We start from the raw sequence: 23485 nt of genomic DNA, 5'->3' as shown, positions 1-23485 counted from the left end.
CAAATCCAACAATATATAAAAATAATTAGGCCAGGCGCAGCGGCTCATGCCTGTAATCCCAGCACTTTGGGAGGCCAAGGCAGGCGGATCACCTCAGGTCAGGAGTTTGAGACCAACCTGGAGAAACCCCATCTCCACTAAAAATACAAAATTAGCCAGGCATGGTGGCTCACGCCTGTAATCCCAGCTACTCAGGAGGCTGAGGCAGGACAATTGCTTGAACCCGGCAGGCGGAGGTTGCGGTGAGCCGAGACTGTGCCATTGCACTCCAGCCTGAGCAACAAGAGTGAAACTCCATCTTAAAAAAAAAACAAAAAAAAAATTATATACCATAACCAAGTTTAGCCCAGGAATGAAAGGATGGTTTAACATCCAAAAGTCAATTAATGTAATAAAACATATCAGCAGAATAAAAAACAAAAATGATATTAGCAACTCAATAAAGAAAATGCATTTGATAAATCCAACATCTGTTATGATCAAAACACTCAATTGACTAGAAAAAGAAGAGAACTTCTTCAAACTGATTAAGGTCATCTATGAAAAACCCACATCTAACATCATACTTACTGGGGATAGCCTGGATGCTTTTCCCCTAAGATCAGGAATAAGACAAAGATTTCTGCTCTTGCCACTTCTATTTAATGTTATATGGGATGTTCTAGCCCAGGCAAAAGAAAGAAGCAGTATCCAGATTGGAAAAGAAGTAAATCTATCTCTACAGATGATGTGATCTTGCATATAGAAAATGCTAATGAATCCACTAACAGAACTTAAAAAAAGGAATTCAGCAAGGTTGCAGGGTACAAGAATCAACTGTATTTCTACACACTTGCAATGAACAATCAAAAAGAAAATTTAAAAAAATTCCATTTACAATAGCATCAAAAAGAATAAAACAAAGACGTGCCCAACTTACACCTTGAAAACTGTGAAACATTGTTAAAGATCGAAATAATTGAAAATATATCTCATACTCATGGATTGGAAGACTCAACATTGTTAAGATGGCACTACTCCCCAAATTGATCTAACTGACCTACAGATTCAATGCAAACTCTATTAGAATCCAAGCTGACTTCATTGTAGAAATTGACAAGCTAATTCTCTAATTCATATGGAATTGCAAGAGACCCAGAACAGCCAAGACAATATCAAAAAAGAACAACAAAGAAGGACTCAGACTTCCTGACTTTTAAAATGTGCTAAAACTCAAAAGTAATCAAGTCAATATGGTACTGGCATAAGGACAGACTTAGCAATCAATGGGAAAAAAATGAAGAATCCAGAAATAACCATGCTGACTTTGCCAAAAGTGCCATGGCCATTCAGAAGGGGAAAGAACAGACTTTTCTAAAATGATGATGGAACAAATGTACATCTACACACAAAAGAATGAAGTTGGATCCTTACACCTCACACCAAATACAAAAATTAACTCGAATCAAAAACCTAATACAAGAACTAAAATTATAAAACTCTGAGAAGAAGCCATAGGGGTAAATCTTCATGACCTTGAATTGGGCATTGGATACTCAGATATGACAACAAATACACAAGCAACTAAAGGAAAAAATAGATAATTTGACTTTGCCAAAATTTCAAGTTTTTGCACTTCAAAAGACACCATCAAGAAACTGATGAGAGGAAATATTTGCAAACCATTTATCTGACAAAGACTTATATCTAGAACACAGACTTCTTATAATTATGTAATAAAGACAAATAATTTTAAAATGGTCAAAGAATCTGAGTAGCATTCTGCTGACAAAATATACAAATGGCCAATAAACACATGAAAAGATGCTCACCATAATTAGTCATCTAGAAACAAAAATCAAAATACAAGGAGACCCCACTTCATCCCTACTGTAATGGCTACTATTTAAAAAAGGTTAAAAGTCAGTGTTGCCAAGGATGTGGAGAAAATGGGACGGTCATTTACTGCTTGTGGGATTGTAAAATGGTGCAACCATGCTAAAAAACAGTCTGGCTATTCTTCAAATGGTGAAACATAGGGTTATGACTTATATGGCCAGCAACTCCACTCCTAGGCTATAAACCCCCCAAAATAAAAATATGTCACACAAAAGTTTGTACACAAATATTTAATGCAGCACAATTCATAACAGCCAAAATGTGGAAACAATCTCAGTAATGAATGGAGTAACAGAATGTGGAATATGCATGCGGTGGAATATTATTCAGTTATAAAAAAAGGAATGAAGTACTAATACACGCTAGAACTGTTGAATCTTTAAAATGTGGTAAGTGAAAGAAGCCAGTCATAAGATTACATATTATATAATTCCATTTCTGTGTAACTTCCAGAACAGGCAAATCTATAGAAACCAAAAGAAGATCAGTAGTTGCTTACGGCTTGGGGTAGGATTGCTGGGGAGCTGGAGGGAGGAATGGTGATAGCTAAAAGATACAGTTTCTTTTTGAGGTGAACTTCTAAAACTGTCAGAAGAGGCAAAGGGTTGACAGGTTACCTATTAATACTATGCTGTCTTATCCAGCAACACAGAATTATCTACCATATCTATTCTTTCTCACCAAGACAAGTAGTATCACTTTAATTTGCTAATTTCCTTCCACTATACTGACAATGTCACTAAGATTATCGGTCATTCTTTCCACTCTTCTCAACACTTCTAGAAATTCCTGATATCTTGGAATTAACATCTCATGTTCACAATTAGTTCTTGTTACAAATAAATTGGAAATCTGTCAGGCAGAAATTTCTAAAGGCATGAATCATCTCTTCTATTTGCTCTAATCTGCCCACAGACTATGGAAAACTTTAATAACCACTTGATCAAACTCAAAACTCAGATTTGAATGAAAGATTGAAATTCATTAAAGAAGGTGAATATAAACTCTGACTTTAACCAGGAAAACATTTCTATTCAAAACCAAACTCCAAGTTCTAAGCTTTTGGTGAAGTATTTCCTAAATTCTAAGAAATGAAGACATTTGAGAATATTTCTTTGAATCACAGCATTATAATCTAAATATAACCCAAAGACAAAATTGACCACCACTTAAATGCCAACCAACAGGAGTTTGGTTAAATACATCAGGGCATGTTCAATGAATGGAATATCATGCAGCTGTCAAAAAGAATGAACTGGCTCTAAATGTAATGAGCAAAGAGTAGTAAACTCCCATTTTTAAAAATTATATACATACATGGCTATGATAGATACAGGAGGCAGATAAGAGAGGGTCCCAGAGAATCTCTAATCTGCTCCACAAGTGTTTACATCAGATGCTTTTGTGCAGATGAGGGAACCTACCCAAGGCCTTGTCTGGGCATGCCCACAGTGGACTGGGGGACTACCTGTGCACTGGGAGAGTGGGGTGCAGCCACCAGGAATGTGTGTCTTGTGCAGGGGGAAGAAGCCTGGGCTCTTCAGCTTGTGCATGTGGTGGCCTGGTTTTGATCTGTGAGGTGGGAGCCCGTTGGCGGAACCCCTTTTTTTGCTGAGAGCTTTTTTTAAGTAACTTCCGCTCTCCTCACCTTTCAACGTGTCTGCATGGCTAATTTTTTCCTAGTCATACAACAAGATTTTAGCTGAGCAAAGGAGCAAAAATCCTGCATCAGTTATATGTAGCAATAGTGTTGACTCTGGACAGGGAAGATGCCTGAAAGACAGGGATAGGAGGCAAATTTTTCCCTATAACATTCTTGAGTAACTTCTGAATTTCCTATGTTTCTACATAGCCAAATTTTATAAATGTACAAGTTATTACTTATTCAAAAAGTTTATTCTTAAATGTACATACTGTTATATTAACAAACTTTCTTTAAAATTTCTCACTCTACATCAAAATTCTAAGGTACTAGTAAGAAGGCATCATGACTTAAATTTCTGTATATTGCTTCATATATATGCTGTAGGCAATCTAAAAGTGAAACTCACCATAAATCTATAAATGAGACTTTTAAAACTTAGTAGTATAAAATGAGACACTGCATTATTGCAAGGTTAATGAAATGATCGAGGTGAGTCTGTGCAACAAGCCAGCTAGGAATTCTGCATGGTCCCAGTGTAAGATAAAAATCCATCCAGGTCCCAAATGCAGTTTGACAGGGGTAGCTTCCATTCTGACTTATGTTCAAACTCAGCCAATCACAAATGGATATTCCAAATTCACTGCATCAAAAGGCCAATTTCTGTGGAGTTTTAATGTATTTATTGATTCTTTTGTTCTGGGAATATTATCTCAATAGAGCGATATAAAACTAAATTATTTATTACTTAATTATATGTATGTTATGCCAGTATTTTATATTCACTTTATATAACTGTTTCCAAATAACTCCATGGCAATGTGACATCAGAGAGGCTTGTATGTCATTCACTTTCCATTCTGCTTAAAAAAAAATAGTGTCAATAAATTTAAGAATTTTGTTTTATAATTTTCAAATATGTTTGTTCTCAAAGAAAACTGAAGGCTTCAAACGCCATTTGATAAAAAATGCAAGTATTTGCTTGAAGTAACTCTCATAATTTGAAAATATATTCTCAGGACTTAAGGATTAAGAACAGCAGGCATTTGATTATGAATCTTTTCTCTCCCTCTATTTTCTTCAACTCCCCAAAATATAAAAATCAACAAGGAAAACAAAGCTACACAGGACCTAGATCTTCAGCATACAAGGAAACAAAAAACACTGCAACTTTCAAATTACCTCTAAGTAGAGATAAAAAGAAAAAATTTCAACAGATTACCTGTAGTCTTCCAGCTGCTATAAGCTTATAAGGATGAAAAGTAAATAAAAGGAGTCTTATTAAAAGACTACACACAAAAAGTAGAGAGTAACAGAGGAACTGGAGGAAGTACAGCCAAAATTACTCCCAGAAAACAAAAGTGCAACAATAATGCCAAAATATTATACAGGACTTGGTAGTCCACAGCCCTGGCTACGGGAAGAAGTTTGAAAATGGGAGGAACCAGAAATGGCTGCCTTGGAGAAGCAAGATGTGCAGACGTGTGCACATGCAAAAGCATGCGGACTCCTTGCAGACAAGCCAGTAAAGAGAAAGAATAAAGTAATAAAGAGAAACTAAAGACCCTATAGAAATGAAAGAGAAACAAGATATGCCAACTCTTCCTTCATTAAAAACGCCACCATTTATAAACAAACAGTATAGCAGAGGGTAGAAGTGTCAGGAAAGAACACTCTCAAAATAGGAGCCCTTTCCAAGTAACCAATAGGACTAGAAAAAGGCAGACCAGATCTGTAAACAAAACAACTACAAAAGTCAGAAAATGCCAATAAAAACATTACTATTGGTGAAAAGTCTCGACCCTAAAACCAACCATGATCCTGAAGAAAGCTGTAACACAACACGAATTAAATATAGTCAATCAAGCAATCAGGGGTATGAAAAAATACCTTGAATCAGAAATACAAACAAACAAAAACCAACAACAAGAAATGAAACAAGAGCTGACTAAACTGAGGAAAGAAACAGAACCAAAAAAAGGTACATAAAAAGTAAAGGCTATGTTATAAACTACCCAAAGGAGAATACAAAATAGATTCAAATTAAAACTTAATAAAGGGCATTGAAAAAAACAAAAAACAAAAATAATCAAGAGAATGAAAATTAAGAAGTCAGAGAAAAAGGGTCAGAGAAAAAGTGACTGAAATGGAAAACTAGCAAAGAAAGTCAAACATATGTATAATGAATATCCCTGAGGATGAAAACGGAAACAATGAAAAGAAAAAAACAACACAATCCTAATATTTAACACTACAATCCAAAAAAACTTTACAGAAATAAAAGGAGACCTGAATCTACAAATAGAAAGGGTCCAGTGGGTACTGAAGCAAAATAACCTAGGCCTATCAACTCTAAGTTGCAAAAGTATTAGACTTCAGCAATCAAGAAAAAAAATCCTCAAGGCCTCCAGGCAAAAAGAGAAAATTAGTCTACTAAGAAAATTAAACAGGTATCATATTTCTTTAAAATAGTGTATAAAATCGAAGTAACAGTGGAAACAGCATTTTCAAGAAACTTAAAGAAATTAATGACCAAAAGGTATATCCACTCAAGCTGTCCTTCAAGTATCATAGCCACAGAAAACCACGGAATATATATTCCTGATGTGCCTTTCCTGAGGAACATACCAAAGGATGATCCTCATTTAAGCAAAGAATAACTAGTGAAACTTTAAAAAAGAACTGACATTGAGTATTTAATCTCTTTAATTGTAGACAAAGACTAAAAAAATTGTGAGTCATGGGTTAAAAAGCAAAAATGTACTTTTTTAAATAGAAGGACAAATCCATATATAGTAAATACCATATATAGAAACCGAATGGAAAGCATTTCAAATGCTTGAATATTTATTATATTTTTCATTATACTGCTCATGTTATAGCATATAAAATAGGAGAAAGCTACTTGTCGAAAAAATCATTATGAAATATTCATAAAACAAAACAAGACAAACACATTAAACTTAATATGGTTAATCACATATAGAACTTAGTGGGGTGGAGAAAATAGGTTTTTGGAGAGTAATACTTTCAAGGTTGTCATCAAATGATTTAACTGAAATAAAAGAAAATTTTTTAAAGCTCAAGAAAAAGTTTATGATTCACATTTAAGGCAGGAGGTTATTATACAGGTAGGTCAAAATAGCAGATAAAATACATTTTATTTAAAAATATGATTTCATACAAATTTACTATTTCAATCATGCTGTCTCCTGGCCTATATTAAAATAACTCTATATTCACAAACTGAAATGGGGATTAGGGATCAGAAGATCACTGATATCAAAATAATAGGCAGCCACAATAGTATTTACTACACTAAATTGTTCAGCATAATCTCACTTAATCCTTATAACACATTTATGAAGATGAACAATTTTATTGCTACCACTTTATGGCTGAGGACATTGGGCACTGAAAATTATCTAACTTATACAAAGACATGGAAATAGTAGTAGTAGAATCAGGATGGAAATCCAGATCTGATAGACTTCATGGTTCATGCTCTTATATCAGTATGCTATGTTGCATGTACTTTGTAATAAAATCTCATTTAACTACAGTAATTTAGTCTCATAAATTTTAAATAAACCATATCTCTTCTTCTATTTCTATTTCTTTCTTTCTTTTTTTTTTTGAGACAAAGTCTCACTCCATCACCCAGGCTGGAGTGCAGTGGCACAATCTCGGCTCACCGCAATCTGTAATCTCTGCCTCCCTGCTTCAAGCGATTCTCGTGCTTTCGCCTCCCGAGTAGCTGGAATCACAGGCATGCACCACCACACCCGGCTAATTTTTGTATTTTTAGTAGAGACAGGATTTCAACATGTTGGTCGGGCTGGTCTTGAATTCCTGGCCTCAAGTGATCCACCCGCCTCAGCCTCACAAAGTGCTGGGATTACAGGTGTGAGCCACCACGCCCAGCCCAATCTTACAGTTCTTTGCTTACTTTATTATAATAAGTTTGTCCCTTCCTTAAATTCATACAGTTAGTGACTACCTACAGAGGTAGCCCAGTCTTTTAGATAAAAGTTCAAACTATTTTAAAAGGCATGAAAAGACCAAATTATCTCTCCAGCTACCCTGTAGTCCTTACCATTCTGCCCCTAGACCTACAGACTGTTCTACTCCACAATTAAACCTTAAATTCCAGTCATACTGAAAAACCGGCAGCCTCGTAATGAGGCAGACACGGCCCTTTCTTATTTCTAAGCCCACCAATATGATGGTCATTCTGAAGGGCAACTCCCCTCTTCTGTCTTCCCTCAACTTGACCTGGAATTATTTTCTTCTTATCAACCTCAAAGACCACTTTAGGTATGGCCTCTCTGGGGAAGCCTTTGTAAGCACCTATCAACTTCATCTTGTCTATATTTCTTCTGCATTTTACTTGATCATTTAATTTGTCATGCTGTTATATAATTGTCTGTTATTATCTATCTCAAATGTCCCAGCATAATATCTAGCAACTAGAATTTTTAAAAGGCTGACTGATGGGAAAAAAAAAAAAAAGTATAATGTGGCTATTTGAAAAAAAATTATTTATATTTATAGAGTTGACTCCAACTATGTAAATATCAAAAAATGTAATGAACAATTATGAGTTTTAATGCCTATTTTTGTTATTCAACTTGACTTCCAATGGCAAAAAGTTATTTCTTCTAATTTGTAGATGATGCATTAGTATAAGAAGTCCCAGAATAATATAAAGTAACTACGTTATTTTAAATGAATTTAATATTATTTTTCTTATTACAAATATAGTTTTGTTTTTTCATAGAAGAGTATGCTGATCAGAAAAGGAATAAACTGAGTAAACTGGTGAGATATCTTGACAAAGGTCTGTCATTGGTTACCATGAAGAACATCTAAGCTATACTACTGGTCATCAGCCAAACAACTGATCTGTATTACATCACTAAGAAACATAGTTTATTATATTTTTCCCTCTTCGATGTTACTGTCAGATTAGAATTTAAGCCTAACATCTTAGTTTATTGTACCTGCTTTTTAATTTATGAATATGGCTAAATGTTACCAAAATATATCTTCTGCAGCTTGGACCACCTTCTGAAGTGAGTAATGAGCTCCTCTGTTAATCTAGAAATACTTGCTTATTTTTAACTTATTTCTCTGAATATAAGGAATGTCCCTCTCTCACTCTAAAAATTGAAAAATAAGCCCATGTTTACTTTATCCATACAATTCACCATGCCTACATAATAATTATTTTAAGGTTACTTCTTTCCAGATCTGCACAGGACTTAAATGTTTTAGATGAGATGAACTACATTCAAATCTACCCAGCATTAAGTAATCAAGCAAATGATACTATTTGTGTAGTGAAAACTTAAAAGACCAACAGAAGTTTAAAATATATGTGAACCAGCAGAATTTTAAATTCTACTTCTAAAAATCAAATAGTAATTAACTTTATAAAAGACATAATTATAGAAAGACAAGACAATAAGATAATGCTTTATCAATCCTTTCCCCCGATAATTCTGACAAAATTTAAGAATACTATAATACAAAATGTCAAAATAAACCATTTTAAATCCTGATGATCACTTTTCCTGAAACTCATGAAAAATTCTGAAATAAAAATTAAAAGATCAAGCTGTCTCTAGAAACATAAAAAAGCATAATGTAAGAGGAAATTTCATCAGATGTTCTCATAATAAAACTTTATAGTCTTAAAATAAAAATTTTAAAAACTCCTTAAACATATAAAACATGTCTTTCAAAGATCTGATGTCACAATATAAAGATTTTCACAAAACTGCATGACTAACCCATATTTTTTCTTAATAAATTTACAGTTATATTTACCTTCAGATCCCATGATGAAGTGATGGATATCAGGGCCTGTTGACATACGAGGTCCTTGACAGCTTTTTTCTATTATACCTCTAGGTGTTACCATTTTTATATGAACCACCTGTTTAATACAATACACGATGTAAATTCTAGACATCTGTTAGTGAATGTGTGTCTACGTACAGACATTCATATATATTTGTGTAAAACCTACTTTTAAAGTATTGGGTTAATAAATTGTGATGTTTTTAAGAATTCTAGTATCTTTTAGTAATTTTTAGACTAAAGTTAAATTTGTATATAACCTTAAAAGAGGGAAAAACCATTCTAAGATTGTACATCGCTTGATTTAAATTGGTTTAGGGATATTCATTATCTTAAGAACAACAGAATAACACATTTATTTAAACCAAATTTAGGGTTATCCATATGGCACAGAACTAAAGGACTCAAATACTAAGCAATAATCATAATCTTGATGAAGCATATTATTCATGTCAGGCATGAGTACTAGACAATTAGAATTCTAAGAAAAAAAAATTATTCTTGCTTTATCCCCACCTTCAATCCCACTTAGTAGAAAACAATGAAAATAATTAAATATTAACTAAGATCAGGTCAAAACTGGGATGAAGCAGCAGAAGCAATGACTGAGTTTTAAGAGAAGGAAAGAGATGTGTGACTCATCATACAAATGAGAAAGGAAGTACACTGGGGAAGGAGGATCACTCTAAAAATAGTTCCTGAGATCGGAATCAGAAGCGGTTAGGTAAAAATCCAACATATTTTTAGAATGAATTTTGGACAGATAAATAACAACAGTCTATTTATTATTGAAGGAAATGAGCAGAGAACATCAATAAGCAATTCACAAAATACAAAATAAAAATTGCCAATGAGGACCCTTTAAAAGTTTACATTCACTAGCAATTAACAAAATACAAAAACATAAATAAAACGTCCAGTAAAATACAAAGATTCTCATAGTGTTAGTGAGAATGTCAATTGGTACAAAATTTTTACAGGGCAATTTGGCTGTAAGGATCCAAAGTCTAAAATGGATAAACTTCTTCATCCAACAAATCAACTAAAGGAGCTTACCCAAAGAAAATGATTACAGATGTATACCAAAGAAATTACTAAAAAGATTATTTTCCCTTTATTTTCTGTAATTTTGAAATCAAGAATAATTTAAATGTTCATTAAGAGGGAATTAAATAAACCATGCATTCTCAATAAAAGAATTATATAACTCTTTAAAAATGATGGTGCAAACCTGTTCATTTACATGTTAATATATTGATAACATAAAGAGCAGATTAAACACATATGGTCCTCTTTTTTATATTAAAAACTAGATATATTTATGTGCTTATTGTATGCCTAGAAACAGTTCTAGAAGTGATGGCACCAGCAGCTCATCTGGAGTGGCTGCTGCAAAGACTTCAGCTGCAGTGGGGGTGGCATGATCAGGGCTGTGCACTTCATAGAGTCAACAGGAGCCGGAAACAGGTCGAAGCCCCACCCCCTTCCTAGTTGGCAGAGCAAAAGCCTCGCACTCTTGAGTGCAGCTGCGGCAGCCCGGCTGTGGCTCTGGACCCAGGCATCCCTGTGCTCTTGGGGGCCAGGAGCACACAGGAATCCCACCCTCCTGGACATAGCTGCAGCCACCCAGCTGTGGCTGCAGACCCAGGCATCGCTAGACTCTTGGGGGCCTGGGAATCCCCAGGCCCCTGCAGGCTCAGAAGTGCCTGCTTCCACTACCTGGCTTCTCTCCATTCTTGGAGAAAAACTGAGGCCGAGCCTGGACGCTGGTGCAATCCAGCCGGGTGTGTGCATGCTCAGGGCAGTGCTGACATGCCAGCCCCCTGCTGCCTCAGCCGCCTCCGGACTTTGGGCACCAATGAGCACAGAAGGAAGGATAAGTGGGGGTTGCGGGCAGCTTGGCACTGGCCTGCAGGAGGCCCTCAGCATGAACAGCCTGAGCATCTGGGAACCATAAACAGCTGTAGGAGGCAGACAGGCTCCTGGGCGGAAATGTGCGGTCCCTGGTGAAACCCCATCTTCAAGCCAGGGAGGGCCTGATGCCTGGGGGGCTGTGCTGCCAGTTCCATGGACCAGAGTGGGAACTTACGATGCTTATTCCAGGACTGCCCATAATCATCCATGGGCCAATCAGCACACACTTCCTCCTCTCTGAACCCCATAAAAACCCAGGACTCAGCCAGAATTGGGCAGATATCAGATGACCTGTCTGCAGAAAGGAGCTACCCACTGTGCATCTCCTCTCTGCTGAGAGCTGACACTCATCAGGACGCCCTGCTGACAGAGAGGAGCTACCCACTATGTGTCTCCTCTCTCCTGAGGGCTAAGCACTCATCAGGATGCCCTGCCTGTGGAAAGGAACTACCCACTGTGGGCTCTCTGCTGAGAGCTGGATGCTTGTCAAGATGGCCTACCTGTGAAAGGAGCTACCCAATACGGGTCTCCTCTGAGCTGTTTTGTCACTCGATAAAGCACCCCTTCACCTTGCTCACCCCCACTTGTCTACATACCTCATTCTTCCTGGATGTGGGACAAAAATGCACGACTCGCCAAATGGCGGAGCTGAAAGAGCTGTAACAGAAACAGGGCTGAAACACACCCCTTGTTTGCCCCATGGTGGGCAATGAGAGGGAAAGACAGGAGAGAGAAGGAGAGAAGAGCTGTGGCCCAGACCTAGGAGCTCCCTGAGCCAGGGCTATGACACACTCTTTGGGGCTCTGCAGTCCCTGGCATCTCCAAGCTTCCAGGCACCACCACATTCCCTGGTGCCAGCAACGGAAGCTGCCTGCAGTATGCCTGGTCCAGCCGCAGCCTTGCAGGGAGCCAATGCCTGGAGCCGCCCGTCCTGCCACAACTGGCGTCCCTGGCTGTGCGCTGTGGCCAGACTCCACATTCACTCATTCACACACTCCTCACTGCTCTGTGCCTGGCTCGTCGTTGGCAAGCATGGGATCCAGACCAGTAGCATAAGCCAAGCACAGCCTGCCAGGCCCAGTGGGCTGAACAAGCCTAGTGGGCCCAAGCAAAACTTGGGCAAAGGTGCTGCCAGCCAGAGGTTTCTGGCTAAAAAACTGACATCCCAAGAATCCCATGACAGAAGGATGAATACGAAGATGTTAAAAGTGTTCAAAATGATATGTATTTAATATACACATGACACTTAAAAAAAAAACAATAGGGTCTTGCTTTGTCACCCAGGCTGGAGTGCAGTGGTGGGATGATAGCTCACTGTAACTTCAAACTCCTGGGCTCAAGCAATTCTCCCACTCCAGCCTCCTGAGTAGCTAGAGCTACAGCATGTGCTACCATGCCCAGCTAATTGTTTAATTTTTTGTAGAGATGACGTCTTGCTATGTTGCCCAGCCTGGTCTCCAACTCCTGGCCTCAAGCCTTGTCCTCTCAAAGTGCTGGGATTACAGGTGTGAACTACCATGCCCAGCTATAGCATACATTTTTTACACTTCTGTAATTAATATTTTTAAATAAAAAACAAGTTTCTAATTGCTTGAATTGTCTATTCACAATTATAATTTTAAAAGAAGCATTTTCTTCAAAAATTCTTCAAAATGAAACGCTCACGGCATCATACTTTACTTTCTTTTGTGAAGATCCAGAATTTTTAGTTTGGTTTTGTCACTACAGAGGTCAATGTTTTTCCTTCTAATAGTGCTTCATAACTGAAGAATGTAGCAAGGCTCCTTTCACAGAAGCAATGGATTACCACTAATAGCGATGAGCTTCAGCTCTGTAACACTAGCATAAGAAAGTGTAATCAGATATGCTCAGGAAATTGGTTAGTGAAGAGACATTCACTAAATTAAGTATTTGAGATGGACTATTGTTGGAATTCCTTAAAATGACCTTGAAAACAAGTGGGAACCAGAATTTAAGATGAAAAGTTTATCCCACTGTACACAGACTTCTGATTCTTCAGATGTTAAAACTTTTAAATTTTTAAAAAATTTGGACTAAACAACTATCTTCAACTTTTTTCAAACAGTTAACTAAGCTATGAGCATCATTATTTACTGTGCTTTAATTAAATATTCACTGTTAAGAAGTATATTAACATGTTCCTTAATTTTTTTCATGGGTTCCATTGTAACCACACGTATTAAAAGACTATCAACTTTAGTAAAATTTTCACAAAAGCAAATAATATAAATTAAGACAGCTTCAGAGGATACTATATATTGCAGAGTTTAAAAATTTAAGTTAAAAATAAAATGTGCTGGCCAGGTGCGGTGGCTCATGCCTGTAATTCCAGTACTTTGGGAGGCTGAGGTGGGAGGATTACCTCAGGTCTGGAGTTCGAGACCAGCCTGGCCAACATGGAGAAACCCTGTCTCTACTAAAAATACAAAATGAGCTGGGCATGGTGGCGCATGCCTGTAATCCCAGCTACTCTGGAGGCTGAGGCAGGAGAATCGCTTGAACTTGGGAGGCAAAGGTTGTGGTGAGCTGAGATTGCGCCATTGCACTCTAGCCTGGGCAACAAGAGCGAAATTCCGTCTCAAAAACAAACAAACAAACAAAAATAAAATAAAATAAAATGTGCTAAGTAATTATTAATGCAAACAATTACACTAGGATGTACACTTTTACTTTGTATCCCTTAAATATCTCCAAAAAATGATTAAATTACATGTTTTCGCAGTGCTAAAGGTAGCTGTTTACCAAATATTTGCTTAACATTGATAAAGTCCTTAATAATCCAATAGCAAAAGGATCAAATTTTCTCCCCAAAACTGAATTTAGATTATTTTAACTGCAAAAAGAAAAATGTGCTTTTCTAAATGTCCTGAATAAAGAAAAATAAATAGGATAATGGAAATATTTAAAAAGTATTATTCACAATATAGACAAAAGTTTTAAATTCCTTGGTGTTAACTATAAAGAACCAACATATTTTATTAAAGATTTAATATTCCTATCAACAAAGATATTGATGAAAATGTGGAAACTTTAGATTTCAAAAGCAAAGCTAAACAGCTCCAGGAATAATGTTGGGAACATCATTTAATAGTCTCAAATTAAAGTTCTTTTAAACTACTATGAAAATATTGACGATAAGGAAACCACATTTATGAAGCACCTACTACACACCAGAGATTTTGAGTTTTCATTTTATGTCCTTTACTCCTCACAATAATTCTATGCAGCAAATATCATTATTCTATTTTACAGAAGAGGAAACTGAAGTTTAGAAAGGTAAACCAATTTGTACAAATTCACACAACTAATCACTGAAAAAGCTACAAATGGAACAAATGATACCTAATCCCTAACTAGGGTGCCCAGAATTTTATACTATTATTATACTAACTCCCAGCAAAGTGGCACCATATCAGCTACAAAAAGTAGTGTGAACATAAAACATGACAGGTCATACCACTACTTGGTAGAACAATTTCAATCAGCCTTAATTCTATACAGGAAAAATTATTTTCAGAAAAATGCAAAATCTCCTAAGGAAACAGAGTAGCAACAATGAAATCATCTAAGTAAATGGACTAAAATCATGGCAGAGTTGAAGACTTCATTTCCACAAGCCTTGTAAAATAATATTTGTATACAGACATCCCTCAGTATCACCAAAGAACTGGTTCTAGGACCTTCAAGGATACCGAAATCCATAATACTCAAGTCCCTTACATAAAACAGCACAGTATTTGCATAACACCTATGCACATCCTCTCACATGCTTTAAATCATTTTAGAATATTTATGAATATCTAATACAATGTAAATACTATGTAAATTGTTGTTCTACTGTACTTTTTGTATTATTTTCCTTGTGGTATTGTTATTTTTTTTTTCCAAATATTTTTGAGCTGCATTTGGTTGAATCTGTGGATACGAAACCAGTGGATATAGAGAGCTGACTGTATTTCATGAGCTGGATACTGTGAAACATCTATAAAGCTTAAAACGTAGTTGCCTGAAAAGGGGCATCCTTAAATAATGACCACAGTTGTGTTTTGGTTAACTTTCTACTATACATGTTCAATGTTATTATAGTCAAAAGGAGTATACTTATGGGAGGGGGGATCTACTGTCCAACTCTTTTTTTTTTTTTTTTTTTAGATGCAGTCTCACTCTGTCGCCCAGGCTGGAGTGCAGGGGCACAATTTCAGTTCACTGCAAGCTCCGCCTCCCAGGTTCACACCATTCTCCTGCCTCAGCCTCGCAAGTAGCTGGGACTACAGGCGCCCGCCACCACATCCGGCTAATTTTTTTTTGTATTTTTAGTAGAGACAGGGTTTCACCGTGTTAGCCAGCACAGTCTTAATCTCCTGACCTCATGATCCGCCTGCCTCGGCCTCCCAAAGTGCTGGGATTACAGGCATGAGCCACCGTGCCTGGCCCCAACTGTTAATTTTTAAAGGCTTCTAATCATTTTGTAATATCTATATACTAATCAATTATTACATAATAACTAGAAAAATATTTACCAGGTCCTCGATATTGCCATAGATATTCTTCTTCATGCCTGATGCCCGAGTAGATACCCATCCTCCTACAGTACTGAACTCCAGGGAATCTGGTTCATGACCTGTACAATAACCACTTTCTTTAAGCTGAAAAACAAAAATGTAACATTTTACAGTGAAAATGGTCCCATTACACACAGCATTCAACACATTAACTCCTCTCACTTTAAAATTTCCATGTCATTGATATTTGAATTTATTAATTCCCACATAGCAAAAAAAAAAAAAGATACTTTCATCACACTAGTCCTAAAAATTTTTTTTAAGCTTTTGCCTACTGGAAAATGTTACAAAATTGAAAAATGTAGTCTAAAAGAAGTTTTAGTTTTCACAGGTTCACCAGATAATCATACTCCTTACATCCTTTTGTTTTAAGGCCAGCTGTTCTTCCCCACTTTTCTACAAAGAGGTAATTTAAATATATGGAGATTGGATTATGTTTAATTAACTGCCAACTTTACCTAAACACTTTCAATAAATAAAGCACTTAATCTCTTGTTCTCTCTACCCTAATGTAATATGCAGCAGGCCTGCAGAAAATCTGAGCAAATTGCCTATATTTAATTCTCTCAAGGAGTCATGTGTTTTAATGTACAGGCATCTGGCTAGGTTTCCTGCATGTAATACTGTCATTTACTTGTGATGCAGATCATGCATTACTGTACATTAAATAGTCACTTGTTTCTCATTTTTCTACATTATCTTGGCTTTGCCATCTGCACAGCACCTGAGATTGAATAGATGCCCTTTATTGCAACACCACCAAAGCCATTCCAGTGAAATCATTTTAAAGACTCAGCCATCTCTTCTCAAACGGTACAGACACCACCATCTGCATACCCGCTGTCTGCTGCACTCAAGCCCATCAATCTGTGTTGACCATTTTGATAGTCATCCAGTTAAGCAACTGTTCTATTTTTCAAGTAAGCCACGCAGAGATGTAGAATATATCAGCCACATCTGTATATTTGTATTTAAGTATGGTGTGAAAGTTGTAATCCGAAATATGAAAGCCTATCAGGTTAAATATAATTTGTTAGGTTTTGCATATCAGCAATACAAATTCTCTATCTATTCTAATTTTGCTGCTAGGAAAACAAGATTTTAAAAGACATCAACTGTTATATAATAAGTTTCTCCACTAAATATTCAGTATGTTATTTAGATTTAAGAGGTTAATATCCATCTATAAAAAAGAAGCTTAAATGGCTGAAGAGCCATTTATTTATGATAAATGAAGATTATCAGACTGTTACATAATATTTCTTCCCTAACTCCATCTCCAAACAAAATACTACAAATTATTTTCTCTTAAAACACTACTGTTCCTCAATTTTCTTTTAAAACATAACCTTTTACTCAATTTTATGAAATTGGGAAAAGAAGAAAAGATATTCATGGAGCCCTAAGATGTACCAGGTACAGCAAAGACAGGTTTCACATACTCTCATGACAAAACAAACTTCGACATTATACAGAAGCAAATCATTTAGTACACACTTTAACTATTTCTTTTTTTTTTTTTTGTAGGTGTGTTAATTCATTTAATCTGCTCAACAACCCTATGAAGCTGACACTATTATTATTCCTATTTTCACAGATGGGAAACAGTTAAATCACTTGTTTTAACTGATGGTTCCCCAAGTGGTACCTCTTACTTGCATTGTTTTTATTATTATACTTTAAGTTCTGGGTTACACGTGCAGAACGTGCAGTTTTGTTACATAGGTATACATGTGACATGGTGGTTTGCTGCACCCATCAACCCATCATCTACATTAAGTATTTCTCCTAATGTTATCTCTCCCCTAGCCTCCCACCCCATTGCAGGCCCTAGTGTGTGATGTTCCCCTCCCTGTATCCATGTGTTCTCATTGTTCAACTCACACTTATGAGTGAGAACATGTGGTGTTTGGTTTTCTGATCTTGTGACAGTTTGCTGAGAATGATGGTTTCCAGCTTTATCCCTGTCCCTGCAAACGACATGAACTCATCCATTTTTATGGCTGCATAGTATTCCATGGTGTATATATGCCACATTTTCTTAATCCATTCTATCATTGATGGACATTTGGGTTGGTTCCAAGTCTTCCCTATTGTGAATAGTGATACAATAAACATACATGTGCATGTGTCTTTATCGTAGGCTGATTTATAATCCTTCGGGTATATGCCCAATAATGGGATTGCTGGGTCAAATGGTATTTCTAGTTCTAGATCCTTGAGGAATTGCCACACCGTCTTCCACAATGGTTGAACTAATTTACACTCCCACCAACAGCATAAAAGCATTCCTATTTTTCCACAACCTCTCCAGCATCTGTTGTTTCCTGACTTTTTATTGATCACCATTCTAATTGGCGTGAGATGGTATCTCATTGTGGTTTTGATTTGCATTTTGCTAATGACCAGTGATGATGAGCATTTTTTTTATGTCTGTTGGCTACATAAATGTCTTCTTTTGAAAAGTGTCTGTTCATATCAGTTGCATATTTTTCGACAGGGTTGTTTTTTTCTTGTAAATTTGTTTATGTTCTTTGTAGATTCTGGATATTAGCCCTTTGTCAGATGGATAGATTGCAAAAATTTTCCCCCATTCTGTAGGTTGTCTGTTCACTCTGATGATAGTTTCTTTTGCTGTGCAGCAGCTCTTTAGTTTAATTAGACCCCATTTATCACTTTTGGCTTTTGTTGCCATTGCTTTTGGTGTTTTAGACATGAAGCCTTTGCCCATGCCTATGTCCTGAATGGTATTGCCCAGGTTTTCTTCTAGGATTTTTATGGTCCTAGGTCTTACGTTTAAGTCTTTGATCCATCTTGAGTTGATTTTTGTATAAGGTGTAAGGAAGAGGTCCAGTTTCAGTTTTCTGCATATGGCTAGCCAGTTTTCCCAACATCATTGCTTAAATAGGGAATCTTTCCCCCATTGCTTGTGTGTATCCGGTTTGTCAAAGATCAGATGGTTGTAGATGCATAGTGTTATTTCTGAGGCCTGCGTTCTTTCCCATTGGTCTATATATCTGTTTTGGTACCAGTACCATGCTGTTTTGGTTACTGTAGCCTTGTAGTATAGTTTGAAGTCAGGTAGCGTGATGCCTCCAGCTTTATTCTTCTTGCCCAGGATTGTCTTGGCTACGTGGGCTCTTTTTTGGTTCCATATGAAGTATAAAGTAGTTTTTTCCAATTCTGTGAAGAAAGTCAGTGGTAGCTTGATAGGAATAGCATTGCATCTATAAATTACTTTGGGCAGTATGGCCATTTTCATGATATTGATTCTTCCCATCCATGAGCATGGAATGTTTTTGCATCTGTTTGTGTACTCTTTTATTTCCTTGAGCAGTGGTTTGTAGTTCTCCTTGAAGAGGTCCTTCACATCCCTTGTAAGTTGTATTTGTACGTATTTTATTCTCTTAGTAGCAACTGTGAATGTGAGTTCACTCATGATTTGGCTCTCTGTTTGTCTGTTATTGGTGTATAGGAATGCTTGTGACTTTTGCACATTGATTTTGTATCCTGAGACTCTGCTGAAGTTGTTTATCAGCTTAAGGAGATATTGGGCTGAGACGATGGAGTTTTCTAAATATACAATCATGTCATCTGCAAACAGAGACAATTTGACTTCCTCTCTTCCTATCTGAATACCCTTTATTTCTTTCTCTTGCCTGATTGCCCTGGCCAGAACTTCCAATACTATGTTGAATAGGAGTGGTGAGAGAGGGCATCCTTGTCTTGTGCCAGTTTTCAGAGGGAATGCTTCCAGTTTTTGCCCATTCACTATGGTATTGGCTGTGGGTTTGTCATAAATAGCTCTTAATATTTTGAGATACGTTCCATCGATACCTAGTTTATTGAGAGTTTTTAGAATGAAGGGGTGCTGAATTTTATCGAAGGCCTTTTCTGCATCTATTGAGATTATCATGTGGTTTTTGTCATTGGTTCTGTTTCTGTGATGGATTATGTTGGTTGATTTGCATATGTTGAACCAGCCTTACATCCCAGGTATGAAGCCAACTTGCTTGCGGTGGATAAGGTTTTTGATGTGCTGCTGGATTTGTTTGGTTTGTCAGTATTTTATTGAGGATTTTCGTATCAATGTTCATCAGGGATGTTGGTCTGAAATTTTCTTTTTTTGTTGTGTCTCTGCCCGGAATAGTTTCAGAAGGAATGGTACCAGCTCCTCTTTGCATCTCTGGTATAATCGGCTGTGAATCCATCTAGTCCTGTACTTTTTTTGGTTGGTAGGCTATTAATTACTGCCTCAATTTCAGGACTTCTTATTGGTTTATTCAGGGATTTGACTTCTTCCTGGCTTAGACTTGGGAGGGTGTATGTGTCCAGGAATTTATCCATTTCTTCTAGATTTTCTAGTTGATTTGTGTAGAGGCGTTTATAGTATTCTCTGATGGTAGTTTGTATTTCTGTGGGATCAGTGGAGATATCCCCTACAGATTTTTTTATTGCATGTATTTGGTTCTTCTCTCTTTTCTTCTTTACTAGTCTGGCTAGTGGTCTATTTTGTTGATATTTTCAAAAAACAGTTCCTGGATTCATTGATTTTTTGAAGGGTTTTTTGTGTCTCTATCTCCTTCAGTTCTGCTCTGATCTTAGTTATTTCATGTCTTCTGCTAGCGTTTGAATTTGTTTGCTGTTGCTTCTCTAGTTCTTTTAATTTTGATGTTAGGGTGTCAATTTTAGATCTTTCCTGCTTTCTCTTGTGGGCATTTAGTGCCATAAATTTCCCTCTACACACTGCTTTAGATGTGTCCCAGAAATTCTGGTACATTGTGTCTTCGTTCTCACTGGTTTCAAAGAACAGCTTTATTTCTGCCTTCATTTAGTTATTTATCCAGTAGTCATTCAAGAGCAGGTTGTTCAGTTTCCATGTAGTTGTGCAGTTTTGAGTGAGTTTCCTAATCCTGAGTTCTAATTTGATTGCACTGTGGTCTGAGAGACTGTTATGATTTCTGTTCTTTTGCATTTGCTGAGGAGTGTTTTACTTCCAATTATGTGGTCAATTTTAGAATAAGTGCAATGAGGTACTGAGAAGAATATATATTCTGTTGATTTGGGGTGGAGAGCTCTGTAGATGTCTATTAGCTGTGCTTGGTCCAAAGCTGAGTTCAAGTCCTGAATATCCTTGTTAATTTTCTGTCTCATTGACCTGTCTAGTATTGACAGTGGGGTGTTACACTTTATTTCTATCAGTATATCCAATATTATATATACTATTAATTTGTTTATTTTGTTTGGGAGGTTACTTCATTACCTTCTCCAATTACAAGAAGGTACTATATACCAGGAATTGTGTAAAGCAAAAGATAAAGATACCAAAAAAAACAGATGTTCCCCATGCTGAAGGAGCTCTACCACACCACTTTAAATTTACTTCTTTAAAATCTTACTAACTTCCTACTAAATAAGTGAAGAAAGTGTAATGGTTGAAAACCTGGGTTTTTCTTGCCAAAAAGTTTAAGAAAACAAACAAAAATCCCTGGGTTTGAAACTTGTCATTTATTGTTGCTAGAAAATTTGCATACCACAGTATACCACAATATGCAAATTTAGTGAGGAACAATTGCTGGTGCATAGTAAGTGCTTAATAAATGGTATCTAAGATCATATACATTTGGCCACTTTCTCCTTTAAAGGTCTGTGTCTCTGTTAATGCCATTAGCTGGTAAGAAAAATTTGCTGAAGATTTACTCATACAATTAATCAAACATTCATCCCCCACGTTCCCTGAGGAAGTGTCTCACTCTGTCTCCCAAACTGGAGTATAATGGCACAATCATGGCTCATTGCAGCCTCAAATCCTGGGCTCAAGCATTCCTCCTGCTTTGGCCTCCCAAAGTGCTGGAATTATAGTCATAAGCCACCATGCCTGACTCAAGATTTCTTTTTTAATAAAATAACATCTCTGCCCCATACTATGCTAGATAAAAATAACTGTGTTCATTAACCATTTACCATGTGCCATGAAGCTCTACGGGAATAAAAACTTTATCTCACTTTTGTTCCAATTCAATACTGAAACAACAAATATTTATTGACCATGAGTTGAGCTTCAGATATAACACTTTAAAAATCCCTAAATTATGGTGTTTATATTATAGAGAGATATTGAGAAAAATGTATATGCTGCTAAAAAAAAAAAAAGGAGAAATAGTAAAGGAAACTGAAATTAGTAAGAATCATCATTAAATTATACAGAAAAATTAGAAGTGTGATGAAAAAAATAAAAAGCAAAGCAGGAACTTCCCCCTCTACCCAAACTGAAGTAAAAGGAGCTAGGATTTACCCTCCTACCTAAAAAGACTAAAACACAGAAAAATAGAAGAAACAGGCAGGCATGGTGGCTCACGCCTGTAATCCTAACACTTTAGGAGTCTGAGGTGGGAGGATCACTTGATGCCAGGAGCTCAAGACCAACCTGGACAACATAGCGAGACCCCATTCCTGTATTTTAAAAAAGAAAAAAATTAGTTTTCAAACACTGAACATGCAGTCAGGAAGGATGGTGATCCCTATGAGAAAGTAAACAAAGGTGGTGAGCACTGTGACTTGACCCTAGTTTAGCACTCCACGGAAACAGAATCCAGGCTGAACTTGGCAAACACTGAGTTGAGATTGAGCATAGAGCTGTGGGCAATCAAGGCATTTAGAGTTCATAGGAAAAAGTACAGAAAAAAGCAGCACAAAGAAAGATGCCTGGAGAGCTGCAGAGCATACCCCTCAGGTCTTCAGCAGAGTACTGAAACGTAAATGCAAGTGAGTGAAATACCAAAGATCAGAGGAAGAAATAATCTAGATGGATTAGAGCACGGGTGTCCAATCTTTTGGCTTCCCTGGGCCACACTGAAAGAAGAAGAATTGTCTTGGGCCACCCATAAAATACACTAACACTAACAATAGCTGACGAGCTTAAAAAAAAAAAAGGTCTATGCATAATTTTCATGATATCTGCCACCAAAGTCCTCACATTCAAAGGGTTGGACACCAGTAGATTAGAGAACAGTGCCAGCACTCACAGAGGGCCAGAAACAGTACCTGTTTCCACTAGCCCAAGTGAGAAAACTCTTAATTCATAGAATATTAGGTAGGATACCCAAGAATGTCATACCACAATAGTGGAAAATAATTAGCCTCAGACTGAAAAAAGCAAAAGATCATAAAAGCAACAACTAAAGGATCAACTGTTTCCAAATAAGTGCATCCCAGGAAAAAAACTGAAGAATATTTGTAGAATTGAAAAACATCAAAATTCACAATGGCTACCATCTAATCAAAAATTACCATTCAAAATTAAAAATAAAAATAAAAAATATATACATATAATAAAAATAAAATTAAAAAATAAAAATTATCAAGCTACAAAGAAGTGGGAAAACACCCCATAATCATTATGGGGTGAAAATCAAAACCAATCCAGAACTAACACACATGTTAGACACAGCTGACAAGAACATTAAAACAGTTATTATAATTGTATTCCATATGTTCAAAAAGTTAAGTAGAGACATGCAACATATAAAAAGACCCAAATTAAACATCTGGAGATGAAAAATATAATGTCTGAAATTAAAAATATATTTAATGGGATTAAGAG

The 23485-nt window shown here is 36.5% G+C and overlaps 1 protein-coding gene across 6 annotated transcripts in view; it reads right to left on the bottom strand.

Moving 5' to 3' along the window:
• The window catches only part of AGPS (alkylglycerone phosphate synthase), a 160850-nt gene that overhangs the window by 69932 nt on the left and 67433 nt on the right, over positions 1-23485 (bottom strand). For all 6 annotated transcript variants that reach the window (XM_077957233.1, XM_015110421.3, XM_077957232.1 and 3 more), the window contains 2 exons: positions 15841-15966; positions 9353-9461 (listed from right to left, as the gene is read on the bottom strand). In XM_077957233.1, the coding sequence (XP_077813359.1) occupies positions 9353-9461; positions 15841-15966 (235 nt within the window). The remainder of the gene's footprint in view (positions 1-9352; positions 9462-15840; positions 15967-23485) is intronic.

This window comes from Macaca mulatta, chromosome 12, assembly GCF_049350105.2.
Source record: "Macaca mulatta isolate MMU2019108-1 chromosome 12, T2T-MMU8v2.0, whole genome shotgun sequence".
Lineage (NCBI taxonomy): Eukaryota > Metazoa > Chordata > Mammalia > Primates > Cercopithecidae > Macaca > Macaca mulatta.
Note: the sequence above shows the minus strand (reverse complement) of the source record. Positions and strands in the feature narration are given on the sequence as shown.